Below are 15,715 nucleotides of genomic sequence, written 5' to 3'. Positions count from 1 at the left end.
AGTAGAACATACTGAGTAGAAACACAGGGGCTTATGGGAAAAAAATAGGCTTAGTTCAAAATGAAAAGTAGTTTGAGGAAAAATTGACGGAGGGTCAACCGCAAGTAAACGCGATCTATCCATCTTATGTGATTTCCAGCAAATAGGTTGATTTGAGGCATTTTGACTGTCAATTGACATTAACCTAGGGAAGAAACAGCCTGCTGTGTTGGCTCGGCCCGCTTCATCTGCTCATGTGAGCGAGCTAGAGTGGATCTGCACAGGACAGAGCGGGCAGAAGGCAGCTCAATGTCACTCTCGCTGCAGGACACAAAGCCTGTTAATGAGACTCTCTCTGTCACCATCGGTCTGAACACACACGCACACCACAACTAGCAACACAAACACACAATCCATTTCACAACCCACGTAAACATCCCCACCCAGAATGAGTCACCCACCTAACGACCCTCTGTCAGAAGGTTTGTGCCCACTCAAACTGGCACGTGCCCCCCTCGGATTTATAAGCCAAGTAGATTTCGTATGCAGCTGCAAGCAAAATTGAACTAAGCTAGATGCAACAGGTGACCCTTCCAAAAACATTTCTTTAATAAATAAGCCGGCGCATGATGCCCCTGCGCACATCATCTCTCAAATACTCAGAGCTGTTAGAGTTGAAACCCCCTTAACAGGTCAGTGCAGGTCTGTAGAGATGAATGAAAAGTGTTTGATAGAGACACATGAAAAGAGATTGTTTGAGAGGTGGTGAAGTGGAGAGTCTATTATAGCATCTCCACACAAACAGCAGCAGATGATATTAGCTATATCAAGAGATGCAGGAGAAATGCATTGTGGGTGGCCGCAATTCTCATTCCACACATCTATTATTCACTCATTCGATTTCCATCGGATTGACGTGCCGTCAATTCTATAGCAGTAGTGCTTTGCAGCCTTCTTTTAGCTGAGCGTTTAGAGCTCTTGAGGACTCAAGAGATTGAAATCAAGATATATATATTCAGGTTCCCATGTCATCAGTGTATACATTTAATATAATACTGATAAAAGTAAAGCAAAATATGAATAATTTAAATGTTTTAAGGTGCACTGTAAAAGTACACAAGATCTCACTCTAAAGGAAATTAACCAATAATAAAGCAAGATCATGTTATTCAAAATACCTATTACTTTGTTGAAATGCAGAATGAGATGCTTTAAATAATGTTGCTACAGCTATTTTTAAATATAGGCTGTGATCATTGTCTTTTTTTAGGCATCGATTTGCTAAGGTTTGCATATATTGTGAAAAGATGTGCAGCAAAAGTAGCATAAAAACTCCTGGCCTGATGACGAAGAACATAGTCTATTGAGGATTTCATTTTCCGTGCACAAAGAGCTCTTTTTTTGATAGTTTTTCTTAATGAGTATGTTGAGGGATGTTTCCAAACAGCAAAAATATATGGCAATGTTAATGCAAATGGATTAAACAGCATCCAGCAGTGATTTATCAAGTCTGAAAGTCATTTGTGGCAAAATGGAAACTTGAAGAACTGAAAAGACATTAGTGCATTAACTTAATACATTGTCATATTTAAACAAAATAGCATTACCCTTACAGCTCATATAGTGCACTCTGAGTGATTTATGGGACCTGGTTGTGCATCACTGAACATATTTGCGGTTTTCTTTAGCCTATACATTTATAGTGCAATGACTTATATGTGGAACATTTTATTCATTGTGAATGATAAATTCAGATGTTTTGTCCTTTACTGTGTAGTCATTTATATACAAATTTTCTAATAAATTGTTCATCATAAATAGTGGGGTGGACGTTTATCATATAAATAAATATAGTCCTATTAAAATTGACATTTAAATGACATTTAAAGGTATAGTTCACCCAAAAATAAAAATGATGTCATTTATTTAATCTCACGTCTTTCTAAATCTGTATATCGCTGCTGTCCTTCTAAAATCTCCATGTTTTGAGAGTTTTATTTTTTGCCATAAATCATCATTATTAGTTACACTTTACGTTCGTCACTGGGTTTACAAATATCTAACCGATAAAAAGTATAAAACAGTGCTTTTGAACTTTGACAACACAGTGTAAAATCATAAAGAATTTGGACATACAGTACAAGGTTTCAGAAGCATGATATGACTCTTCTGCGAAACACAAAAGAAGATATTTTGAGAAATACGTTTTACGTCTATACAATAGAAATCAATAGGGATCCATGATGGTTGGTTACCAACATTCCCTTAAAATATTTTTTTTTGTGTTCTACAGTAGAAAACCATACAGGCTTCAGATGAATAAATGTAATTCATTTATATTACATTCTTTTAAATATACGCTGCACTACGTAAAGTGAATGAAAGATTGTTTTTACATCAATAACTGATCACAAACCCTGTGTTATTACTTTCCTTCCCTCTTTACAAACTTCATTTCTCAATTCTTACCTACGCCGTCCGAAGAGGGTCTCATCCGGGTCAAAGTTCATAGATGGGCGGTTTTGGGGCACCAACGAGGCAGATGTGTGTTCTTTCGACATCGCAACAGCGCGAGACACGCGGGATGGCGTGTGCGCACACATACCGTTCACCTGAGGAAAGAAGAAGATTTGAAGGCTAAATATGACACAGTCCTGGCAGACATCCAACTGTGAAAGAAATTAATGAGACAAACTCTAAAACTTCCTCCACGTTGAGCTAATTGTCTGGCTGAAGGTGCTGTTTTTGGCTCTTGTTTGTTTGCTCGGGTTCGATGACAATGGGATTTACATAACAAAACGAGGCATTGTTGGGTTTGTCAGACACCCTGGCCGCAGCCTTTCAATAATCATAACCCCTCACAGACATAGCGAGAATAAACCTTCCTCTCGTTCCCCTTCTCATGCAGCTAAACGCTATTGTTTTTATACGGGACGACATAATAATAAAGGCCCACTCCCACGCTGGGTGGGGAAGATAATGGAGTCTTGCCATTCTTTCAGGTGCAATAAAAATGCAAATGCCCGATAATGTTTAGCTTGTGGTTTAATGATTTGCAGTTGCTTTAATTTCCCACGAGAACTGATCCGGGGCATAATTTTGCAGTGTAATGCTCGTGGCGTATTGTGCCTGGTTGTTCATGAATGAATATGTGGGTCTGGATGAACAGACTCTGATGGAATCTGAGACAGAAGATCAATCGAGTAAGGACATCCTCGTGCGGTCGAGGACGGACGCGGGATGGAGCACTGTGGCTTGCTGAGCTTCGCGAATGCAAATACAGAAACCAGTGGGGTGGGTGATCAGATTTAGCCCACGATCGTTGGCAAAATTTGCGCACACACCAACAAACAGTCACGCCAGCAAGCTGCTGTTGAGCTAAACGACATGATTATCAGTGTAGATCAATAGAAGCTCTTTCTAGCAAACAGCCCGGGGGAGGAGAAATAGATCCTGTTGGTGTGTATGTGGAAAAGAGATTAAGAGAAAGTGAAAGAGAGAAAGAGAACTACACAAAGACAAAAGCTGCAAGAGAAAAGATCAGATCAGATCAGAAAGCCCCGACACTATAATGCAATCCTGATGCAACACATCCCAGGACTGCCACACAGCACTGTCTGTCTGCCTGCCCATCCGTCTATCCATCGATATCATAGTTTTGTTGTAAGTTTATTTTGTAGTTTAAATCATATTTTAAACGAGACTTTTAAAATGTAAAGCTCATTTTTTGTTTATTTTTATTAGGTTTGTTATTCTTTATTGCTATATAACTTATTTTATTTCAATGGTTTTCATTTTATCCATAGTTTTGTTTGAGTTTTATTGTAGTTTTATTAATATTTTTTATTTTAATGTCAATTTCAGTACAATTTTAGCAGGTTTGTTACTTTTTTGTTGCTTTATTACTTTACTTTATGTCATTTAGTTTTTATTTATTTTTATTTTATCTATCTGTATGTCTGTCTGTCTGCTTGTCTAGTTATTATAGTTTTGCTTATTATTGTTTTATTATCTTTTGTTATTAGATTTGATATGAGTTTTAATGTTAATTGTAGCTATTTTAATATATATATATATGTGCTTTAGCAATTGTATTACTTTTTTCTTTATTTTTTGCGATATAACTTTAATTTAGTTTTAGTTCAGTTTTAGTTTATTTTCAAATTTGTAGTTATAATGTTTAATTTGAGCTTTTTCTTATTGGTCATGTGATTAATATTGACTTGTTTATTTTTTTATTTGCTATATACGTAACTTTTTTATTTTAATTTATTTTCAGTTGATTATTTCTGTCTGTCTATCTAACTGTCTGTCTGTCTGTCCAACCGTACATCCAGATTTATTGTAATTATAGTTGTTTTAGCTTTTATTGTAGTTTTTAAATATTTTGTATTAGATTTGATATTCAGATGAAGTTTTAATGTTAAATGCAGCAATTTGTTATGTGCTTTTGTTAATTAATTCTTTATTTTTATTTCGCTATATAACTTCAAACTTTTAAATTTGTTTTGAGTTTAGTTTTTTTTCTTTCTTTTTTTTTCTAGTGATTATTTTAGTGGCTCAACTTTATTGGTTTATTGCTGAGGCATCATTTCTAATCAATCAAGCAAGCAATGTATGAATCCATCTGTCTGTCTGTCTGTCTGTCTGAATTTCTCACTCACAATCCTTCTCAGTCTCACTGTCGGACTCATCAGTCGCTTCTCTCTGTTCATGTTAACATGCTCAGCTCAATGGATGCTAGACTTACTATCCATGGCAAGTCTGGATTTACGCTATCCGATCTATTCCCAGTCTCCCACACACATTCTTTCCCTAATGCTCCCGCTGGTGTGTGCTCATGGGAAATCATTAGTGGCTGGTCTGAAACATGCCTCTTTCCCGTTATAATTTACTCTGTGTTGTTGGTCCGTGTCCCTGCGGCTTTGATTAATGTGATTGGGTGCGTGTGTGTGTGTCTATCCAGAGGCCTCCGGGGAGCCGTGGCACAGGAGCACGGTTTGTATATTTGAGAGCTTGCGATTGTTTCTCTCATTAGAGGGGTATTAATATCAGGCAGGCGGCAGTGAATGTGCTGGCTAACAGTAACATTCAGATAAGCGACGTCTCACGGTCTTTAAATATCCAGTGCCTTTTATCTGTACCTCACACAACCCTCGGAGGAGCGTCAGGAACACATGGGCAGACACACACACACTCATGCATAAACACAAACACACTCTCACGTACAATTCACAACATCTATGTCTTGCGATTAATACAGACATACTCGCTCAACTGAAACAATAGCTTATCAGCACAGCTGAAGTAACATATGGAATAAAATGACAAACAGAGGACAATGCTGCAGTTTTCTGTTGGTTTACTAAAGCAGTCATTCAAGGCTGATACAGTGATTATAATAATAAATAATAAAAAGTAAAATACTTGGAATTCAAATTTAAGGAATAGTTCAACCAAGAATGAAAATTCTGTAATCATTTCACCCTCTTGTCATTTCAAACCTGTATGATTTTCTTTCTTTTTGCAGAATGCTAAAGGAAATATTTGGAAGAGAGATGTTCTTCAAGGTCACATCTCTGTTAGTTCTGGTGTGTTACGTGTGAGTGTGTTGTTTGGTGTGAAAGAGCACATGTTTCTCCGTTCTCGTCTTCACCGGCAGGTGAGATGTAACTACAGCTAAAGTCTAAATTCACCTCATTTACAGAAGAGAGGTCAGAGGAGGAGCTTCTCTCCCTGAGGCGCACACATCACTTCTGAAAAGTATATTTTCGTTCGCTCCATCACGCCTTAAAGTACGCCGTTCAATCTAGAACTTTCTTTTTCTTCTTTTCTCTCTCTCTTCCTCTCACACAATCTCTCTCTCTTCTGTCGCCATTTCTCGCTGGGTAACTGGTAAAAATAGTGCTTCATAAATCATGCATTCAGTTCCAGAGCAAAAAGGGGGCGGAGGACATTTAAAAAGGAGAAATGAAAGTAAGAAAGGGCACATTCAATGAGTTTTGATGAGTGAGATGTCACTGCTACAGAGAACATGGCCATGGGGCTCCTCATACTCATGGTTTTACATCAGAAATATATTCAGAAGGAAAAAATCATTCTGGAAATTTCTAAATGATCCACATGCAACAAGAGAATGAAGAGTTAAAAGCCATTATAACACCAATGCAAGAATAGACATTTGCTTACATTGCTATCAACTTTTTTGACCTATAATTTGAAACTAGTTGCTACTATCATTTGCTTTTATTAAAAAATGATAAGAAAAATGGTTTCAAACTATTAATATAAAGATATTTCTAAACAATTAAAAAGGGGGTTTAATCGTGTAAACACTGTCAGTGGTTCACGCCAGAGCTAATTCATAAAACATGAAGAAGACATAATATGCATTCGCATGCTAATTACTAACTTTTATTTTCATTTATAAAGAAAAAGAAAATACTTCCATTTTATGGAATGAAAAAAAGACAGAAACTTAGATATTTAAGCAAGACGATTGGCAGGATAAAATGAAAAAGCTCCTCCTATACATGTGGAACTTCATTTACATTCAGTCAAAACTCCAATCGCTAGAAATGTCAGTCAAGATTATTCAGTCGTTTGAGTCCCTAGAGTCCATATCCCACAACAATTTACCTAGAAGTGACGTTTTAACATACCGCCTGTATATTAAATGTCAGTCTTACTTGAATTCATCCCTCCATACGTCTTTCCATAGCACAGGTTATGCCTACATATAAAACATCACTGTCAGTCAACTGAGATCAGCCCTGCAGACTACACTTCACAGCCAACCGAATGAAAAATACACACACAAACACACTCTTCAGTCTAACTGGCCATTCACCCTGTGACATGTCCTTTGTATTTAAGTCGACAGTTGTTGATCAGCTAGAAGTGAAGGAGAAAGAGAGAGAATGAGAGCACAACACGGATGACATCCATTTTCTCCAGCATGGTTCACTTGAAAGGAAATAAAAAACACAGATAATAACACACTGGAAAGACTGCAATGGTTGTCATAAGATTTTCAATGATTTTCAACAAAAGCGGAGCTCTACAGCAGTTGAACCAAACCTCTAGTATCTTTTGAATCTACCATTCAAAGATAACTAATGTGCGTGTGTGGAAAGGTCGCACACCTACACATGTGCTGTAACTACACTACACAATCTCTGTCACAAACACGTGGTATTAGGCATTTGCAGTAATACTGATACAGTGTCAGTGGCACTCCATGCTGAGAGATGCATTATTACATATGTGATACTTTAGTGCATTAATGTTGAGCAAGATACTCAGTGGCGGTTTCCTGGAGAGGGATTAGTTCAAACCAGGACTAGACCTTAGTTTAATTATTTATTTAAGTGATTTTAACAAACATGTCACACTAAATAGATTACTTGTGTGGATTTTGAGACAACACAGTTGTATGTGGTCTAGTCATGACGTTCACATTCAAAAACTTCAAAATCAATACGTAATAGGCTATTTTTTACATGGGTTTTGAGGCCAGCTCTGCAACCGCTCGGTTTTAATGGGCGTGGAGACTTAATAAGTAAACGCCCACTGCTTTGATTGGATAGCAGTTTGCGTAGTTGGAGTCTTCTGTGTATTTGGTTGGAAACATAACGTAAGGTTACACATTAGCACCAATCACAGTTTTCGCACAGCAATAGTGTTATCTGGAGACCTCCTGTGATTTATAAATGACCTCCCCAAATCAGTATTTCATGTGACGCATTCACACGGGATGAATTTACTTAAATTTACTGACTTATTTCCCGGATGTGATGTTAAGGCTTTGCTTAAAGTTTGTATAGCCTGTACTCGTATTGCGTTTAATATGACCATACCTGTCAGTATTTGATACCAGTGATCCCGAACCGGACAAAAGATCACCACGATCGCGGGTCTCAAATGTTAAAAGAGTTTCCATGATAAATCAACAAACGGGAGACTCCCGGTTACTTATGGATATCACCAAGCACCCGAATACCAAGACACATCAAAACAGCCTCCATTATTAGCAAACGGTGTATAAAACCTTGAAAAATGATATATGAGCCCACCAAATCACAGAGATGCCAATTCGCACGAGCTTAAGATCACAGACAACCTCTGCAAGTATTACAAATGACTAGAGGTACCCAGGTACTAATAATATTGTGCGAATGCAGTGCTCAGGGCACATCAAGCGATCTATAACAAAGCATAGTGACGCAGAGTACAAAAATGTTTTAGTCACATAAGATTGCTGCACCAGTCCTATCGGATCCAATATTGAAGGCACAGCACTGCTTTTTAATTTTTGTCATTCCACAAATCCAGTGTCTATCTCTGCCTTCTTCACGAAGGAATCCTCGGAGAAATGAAACGAGCAAACGCTCCATGTTTTTGCCACATGAGCTGGAACGTCTTTAAAAATTAACTTTAACCACGCATTACTAATGTCGGAATCCGAAGGAAAGTTATGCAGCGACTGTATTCTTCCCCAACTAGGGATAGCACAATATTTAGTTATCTTTAACGGCATGTTTGTTTATGGCTAGAGTAGTAGTCGTTGATATTTTTATATGGAGGCGGTGTTTAACCTATCAACGTCGTCATAGATAGGTGCATTTCAGAACCTGGCGTTTGCTGGGCCTGGTGTTAAAAACAGATGTAATCTCAGTAAGAAGGGCGATTTTAGTTCTGAAACTTACATGATGTTCGCGTGAATATGATGTAACGAGGAAGGCGAGACAAGAGCCGTGAGGCTGTGCGCACACCGGTCCCACATATCTCACGTAGGAGATCGGAAGCATAAGAGGATGAGCGACTGGACTATGACCGAGAGAGGACCGGGCCCGGAAATGTGTTTCGTTTGTATTTATGTTCTTGTGGCCGGCAGTCGACCATGAGGTGGGTGCCGGCCTTCTACTTCCGTGTTATTGTTTGTATATTTTGATTAAAGTTTGGTAAATGTTAGCCGGTTCCCACCTCCTTCTTTCCCTTCTTTAAACTTTGCTACAATGATTCCTTCTTATATAACAAAAGCTCGAAAATTGTGATTTTAATTCATGCCTCCTTTAAGATAAGTCTGTGCAAGTTGTCATCAATGTGGACAGCTTTAACATTTATTTAGTCTAGGACTAGTCGTAACCCTTGTCCGGGAAACCAGCCCAAAGTGATATTTCCCCAACAATTTTATTCTGTCATCCTCCTTCTTGTCATTATAAACCTGCAAGACTTTCTTTCTTCCACAGAACACAAAGAAGATTATAATACAGTTCAAAGTAGGGAAGGAAGGAGGCGTGAACTGGCAAACATTCGCTCGTCCGGGTTCCCCTCAGCAGCGAGGGCTCTCCGACAGCATGTCCCTCCTTCCTCCCAGGTTTCGGCACCAATGTTATACTGTAGGGAAGGAAGGAAGGAACCGCCGAATTTTAAACAACTTTTAATAAAATAAACAAACATCCAAACGAAAGAAAAATGCTGGCAGCCACCTCAAGGTCAACATAATAAAACCATAATGTCCAGGCCTGGTCCTCTCTCGTCGTACAGTTCTGTCGCTCCTCCTTTTATGCTTCCGATCTCCTCCATGAGAGATGCCGTTCCCTCACATCTCTCGTCCTGCCTTGCTCATTACAAAGATATTTTGAAGATTTTTTTTTTACTTTAAAAGTTTTGACGGTTTGAGTACCAAAATATCTTCTGTGTTTTGAAGAATAAAGTCATATAGACGGTGACCAGACGGCGAGTACATGATCAAATCTGAGTGAACTATCCCATTAACTCTTAATGAACCATGCCACTGGATTAACATAACATGTATATAATAAGCACATGCTTTTATCCAAAGCCACCTCGTCTTCTCAAAAAAGCAAAAAAATAGGTGCACTGCACCCATGTGTGAAATGCTTACATTAAATTTTTTGGTGTAATAGCACGCATTAACAGCCCGTGGCCATATAAAGCGAAGCAGGAGGTTATTTCTGCATGCGATCAGTGCATCACACCGTAATGCTTTATATGACGCTTTCATGTCAGTTTACATTGGAGGGAATCATAAGAGGGAATAATTCCCCTAGAACTCTGCTCTTCAAACTTCACTGAAGCCCCATCGAGCAGCTCGATTACCCCTTCAGGAATAAATAACATGTTCATATCTTCTTATCAAAGGCTTCTCTGATCTCAACAACTACTGAGTTAACCAGACATAACCACCACTGTTAACAGACACATGCACAGCCCCAGACTGTACTTTCGGATCTAAGGTGTAGTGAGTAAGTGGAGATAGATAGTGAATAGGAGACCTTAGATGAATAATGCGGTGTGTGGAGTGTTTGTGTCGCACTCTGGTGGTATGCGAAAATGAAAAGTTCCATACGGTCCTGTTGTGCAAAAGCAGAACAAGCTGCCTCATTGGTCACGCTTAATATTTCATAAGCACTTGCCCCTCGATCCTACTTACACATGCAAGCAACCGGAGCGTGTTGGGCTGTTTAAACTCCTCCTGGCCTCTGTGAATGGGTCAAGAGAGGAAAGTGAGAGAGGCTTTTATGGGAAACTAATGAGTTTTGGGGTAAAAATATGTTAGAGTGTTACAAGTGCCGCAGAGCGATTAATGCTATTTTATTTATGATTTATGCTTATTAATACTGTTACATTTTCTTGTGTTATTTCTTTGTAGAGTAGCATTTTCAATTAATGAAACTGGGTTGTAAAGGTTTGAACCTTATAATATGCTGTGTATCAAAAGCATGAAGAAACGGTCCTCTTATTTTAAACTTAAGATCTTTCTGGAGTCAATTTCCTTTAGTTACAGTTATTTCAATTATGTTAGATTTCATCTTTTCAGTTAATGAATATGTTTTGATTTAGTGTCCATTAATGTTAACATCACTGGGGGGCACAACCGGGAACACTAAATGCATCATCACACAGCCAAGTGTATAAATAGGGGCACGTCTATAAAAATATTGCCCCGGGGCCTTTAAATTCAAGCTACAGCATTGTTCTTTGCTCTGATATGATGTGTGTGGTCCTAAGCAGCGCACAAACTGTATCTGCAATAACTTTCAGGTGATCAACCTTTTAAACAACTACTATAGTTCATTTTAAGAGCTCATGCCACCTAAATTGTCTTTTGGCACCTCTTGTACAGTTACAGCTACGTCAACTATTTAGGCTGAATTTTCACGGCAAGCCTCGATGCAAGGATACAATATTTTGACACATTTAAATTTTTTCCCATCTGTTTACATTCACTTATAACACAGGCAACTGTGTGTACATGAATACCTTGCCAGACAGTTCAGCGGTGCGCTGCATGTGCTGCCTTAATAAATCTTTGCCATCATATCCATTCCATTTTCTACCGCTTATCCGAACTACCTCGGGTCACGGGTGCCATCATATCAGTGGGTACAAATAAACAAATCCACTTTAAACAGAACACTGTTGAGGATTTCAGACTGTACTCATCCCATCTGTCACCTCATTATAGTCAAAATAAAAGAAGAGTCAGATAGAAATGTTAAAGAATTTTTTTTTTTTTGAAGAATGTTGGTAACCGAACAACGGTGGTACATATTAACTTGCATAGGATTTGTGTCTATACAATGGAAGTGAATTGGTATCACCGTTGTTTGGAAAGAAAGTCATAAATGACAAAAGGGCGAGTAAATGATGAAAGAATTTTTATGTTTGGGTGAACTAGTGATATTAAAAAATGTTGTGTTCACATTGCGTAATTGAAGTAAAAAAAAATGTTTATTCACCTTCGTGTCGCTTATTCGACTTAATGGTTTTATGTCCATGGAAGTCAATAGAAACCAGTGTTGTTTTGTTGCTATCTTCAAAATATTTTCTTTTTTGATATACAAGAAAGTCAAACATGTTTGGAATGACATGAAGTTATTTAATAATGAACAAATTAAATTTTTAAATTTTTTAGGAGAGCTATATCTATTAAAGACGCTTGAGGAAGAAATCCTCAAAAGATATATATACATTTTTTCCTGAAAGCTTTTTCTCTATAAATTTTTTGTACATAACAATAAAACCCATATATACAAGTTCCCTATCAAAAGCTACACTCGATGCTGCGTTTCAAACGCTATGGGAGAACAGTCTTTGTTCGACCGGTTGTGAAGCACGTGTGTCAAACACGGCAAAAATTATTTTGGCTTTAAATAACCTCGGCAGGTGACGTGGCTAATTACACCCGCACCTGCCGGTTATAAATACGCGTGAATGCGGACGCGTCATCAGGTTCTTTTGTCTTCAAGGACCGCTTTGTGTGTGCGTGTGTGTGCGGGAGAAGTCTCCTTCTTTGTTGTGAACGAACGCAAACAAATTAATTAACAAGATATTTCCTACATTCTTAGACTAGTGACCAAGCACTCTCTGAGTTTCTTAGCCTAGTTTAAGAATAAAGAAATATAAAACAAACCATGACTGACTCGGATCGGAGATGTGTTCCTCCCTGTGAGAGGATCCTCTCCGATTTCGATAAGCATGAGTTTTGCTTTGAATGCTTGGGGGCTGACCATGCCGCCCAGGGACTTGAGGGAGAGTGTGAACTCTGTGATGTTTTTGAATTCAGAGTTCTGCGTGCTCGGCTCGCGTTTTTTAAGCGAGACCGAGCCACCTCTTCCTCATCCTGGGGCTCGCGGTTTGAGCTTGCTGAGGCACGAGAGACGGATCCGTCCGCTTCTCCCGTGCATTCGCCAAACCGCGACGTCCTCGCGTCCGCTTCTGGAGCGTGCCTCGGCACTTCTTCTGAGCCGGCGGAGGACGAGGCTTCCCTTGTTTCTGCGGGGTTAGATAGCACCGCCTCCGATCGTTCCTCTCGCGATTCTAAAGCGATTGAGGATCTAATCGGGGCGGTAACCAAGGCAGTCGACAGGCTCCACCTCGACTGGCCGCAGGAACAAAAGGGTTCAAAGCTGGACGACAGATATCTGTCAGGTGGCCGGAGGGAGGAGCCCCAGAGTAGGGCTCTCCCTTTCTTTGAGGATCTCCACAGCGAGCTATCTCGCTCATGGCAGAAACCTCACTCCTCCCGTGTTTTTGTGCCATCGACGTCGATTTATTCGACCATCGTTGGTGCAAAGACACGGGGATACATGGCGATGCCAAGGGTGGAAGAGATGCTGGCTGGCTATCTCTCCCCTACGACATCGTCATCCTTGAAAAAGCCCTCTCTTCCCACCAAGCCTTGCAGAGTCACATCTGCGCTGGTGGGAAAGGCTTTTCAGGCAGCAGGTCAGGCTGGTGCTGCTCTGCACACCATGGCGGTTCTGCAGGCGTACCAGGCTGACTTGCTGGATGATGTCAGCACCGGCGGGGTTATTGACGAAGCAGCGTTTTCAGCCTACGCTGCGCCACAGATTTGTCTCTCCGTGCAACCAAGCAGACGGCCCGTGCCATCGGCCGTTCCATGGCTGCTTTGGTTACTGCGGAGAGGCACCTGTGGTTGAACCTCACAGGCATTAAGGACAGGGACAGAGCCTTCCTCCTTGATGCCCCGATCTCGCCTTCTGGACTCTTTGGGGATTCGGTTAATACCGTTGTCACCAGGTTCCGGGAGGCGAGACGACATGAGGAGGCATTCGTCAAATACCTACCCCGCCGTGCACAAGCATCTGGAGTGTCGGCCACCCACTCCGGATCAGTTCCCCAGTCCCGGCCAGGCACACAGTCTCGGGTGGGTCCGGTCTACCTGAGACGTGAGGTCCTCAGGGAAAGTGTGGCGAGTCGCGCCCCCCCCTCGCAGAGGAAGGGGGGCGGCCCACCGTGCCCCTCAGGCCGCATCGGGAGGTCCGGACCTGAGGCGTTTTATTTCTTCCAAGAAGAAGAAACCCTGAGACATGTGTGGCCGGGACTGTGGGGATGTGCCCCCCCAGGGAGGGGTGCCCACAATTCCAAGAGAAACTAGAGGCTCCTCTTCGGTACCCTCACAGGGCCGCTTTGCAATCCCCGCAGCCACAAACCTTTCGGGGATTAGCGGGCTCAAAAATGCTAGATACTCGGTTTTCTCCTGCCATACTGCAGGGCACCGGATGTCTGACATCCCCCCAACAGGACGAAGTGTTGACATTGATACCCCTTTCAGAGAATCTGGCAGCGTGGAAACTACTGCCAGGTATCTCTCCATGGGTAGAAAGGACTGTAACCAAAGGCTACAGAATTCAATTTGCACGTCGCCCTCCGCGTTTCAACGGCGTGGTCTCCACTTCCGTGCAACCGGAGCGAGTGCATCTGTTGACACAAGAATTACAAGCTCTGCTGGACAAAGGGGCCATAGAACATGTTCCCCTATTAGACAGAGAGTCAGGCTATTACAGCCGGTATTTCCTAGTCCCCAAGAAGGATGGGGGGTTGCGTCCAATTCTAGATCTTCGCGGACTGAACCGCTACTTGAAGACACTCAAGTTCAAAATGTTGACAATCAAGATGATTGTGTCTCAAATTCAATGTCACGACTGGTTCGTGACGATCGATCTCAAAGATGCATACTTTCACATAGAGATCTTGCCACAACACAGAAGATTCCTGAGGTTCGCTTTCGGGGGCGAAGCTTACCAGTATCGGGTTCTTCCATTCGGCCTAGCCTTGTCACCCCGCACGTACACAAAATGCATGGATGCAGCTCTGGCTCCTCTGCGACTCCAGGGCATCCGCATTTTGAATTACATAGACGACTGGCTGATTTTAGCACAGTCTCGAGAGCTAGCGCTTCGACATCGGGATGTCGTCCTAGCTCATCTCAAAGCTCTAGGGTTGAGACTCAACGTCAAAAAGAGCGTTCTGTCCCCTCTCGGGGTCATCTGGGACTCGATCGAAATGCAGGCACAACTGTCTCCGGCACGTGTCGAGTCCGTACAAAACACCCTGAGGAGCATCAGGTTAGGCCAGAAAGTGACAAATCAGTACTTTCAGAGAGTTCTAGGTCTCATGGCCGCGGCTTCCACAGTGATACCTCTGGGGCTCCTGCATATGAGACCGTTTCAGTTGTGGCTCAGAGCCAGGGGGTTTCATCCAAGGGCCAACCCCCAGAGGCATATAAGGGTGACGCGCCAGGGGCTTCGCACCCTTTCTATGTGGTTCAGACCTCGGTTTCTGACTTTAGGTCCCACTCTCGGTCCGTGTTGTCGTCGCAAGATGCTAACGACAGACGCATCCCTCACGGGTTGGGGTGCGGTCTTAAATGGCCGTCCAGCCCAAGGGATCTGGAGAGGTCATCTTCTCGATTGGCACATCAATTGCCTCGAAATGATGGCTGTATTTCAGGCCCTGAAATACTTCCTCCGGCAGTTGCGAGGCTACCATGTCCTAGTGCGGGTGGACAACACTTCAGTAGTCTCGTACATAAATCACCAGGGCGGACTGCGGTCACGCCACCTAAACAAATTGGCCCAGCAGATTCTGCCCTGGGCAGAGGGCAAATTTCTGTCCCTCAGAGCAATTCACATCCCGGGGCATATGAATGTGGGAGCAGACTTGCTGTCCAGACAAGCTCTGACAAACGGGGAATGGAAACTCCACCCCGAAGTAGTCAAACAAATCTGGGAAAGATTTTACGAAGCAGAAGTGGACCTCTTTGCTACACAGGAGACAGCACAATGTCCCCTCTACTTCTCTCTGACTCATCCAGCTCCCCTGGGTCTGGACGCGATGGCCCATACGTGGCCCAGACTGCGTCTTTACGCATTTCCTCCGACAGCTCTGCTCCCAGGAGTCC

At 41.7% G+C, this 15,715-nt stretch overlaps 1 protein-coding gene across 1 annotated transcript in view; it reads right to left on the bottom strand.

Annotated features, from left to right (window-relative positions):
* Positions 1-15,715, bottom strand: part of gpc3 (glypican 3) — a 111,542-nt gene that overhangs the window by 39,907 nt on the left and 55,920 nt on the right. The window contains exon 4 of the mRNA XM_056770432.1: positions 2,449-2,591. Coding sequence (XP_056626410.1) covers positions 2,449-2,591 — 143 coding nt within the window. The remainder of the gene's footprint in view (positions 1-2,448; positions 2,592-15,715) is intronic.

The sequence above is a fragment of the Triplophysa dalaica genome, chromosome 16 (genome assembly GCF_015846415.1).
Source record: "Triplophysa dalaica isolate WHDGS20190420 chromosome 16, ASM1584641v1, whole genome shotgun sequence".
Lineage (NCBI taxonomy): Eukaryota > Metazoa > Chordata > Actinopteri > Cypriniformes > Nemacheilidae > Triplophysa > Triplophysa dalaica.
This window is presented reverse-complemented; position numbering and strand designations above follow the sequence as displayed.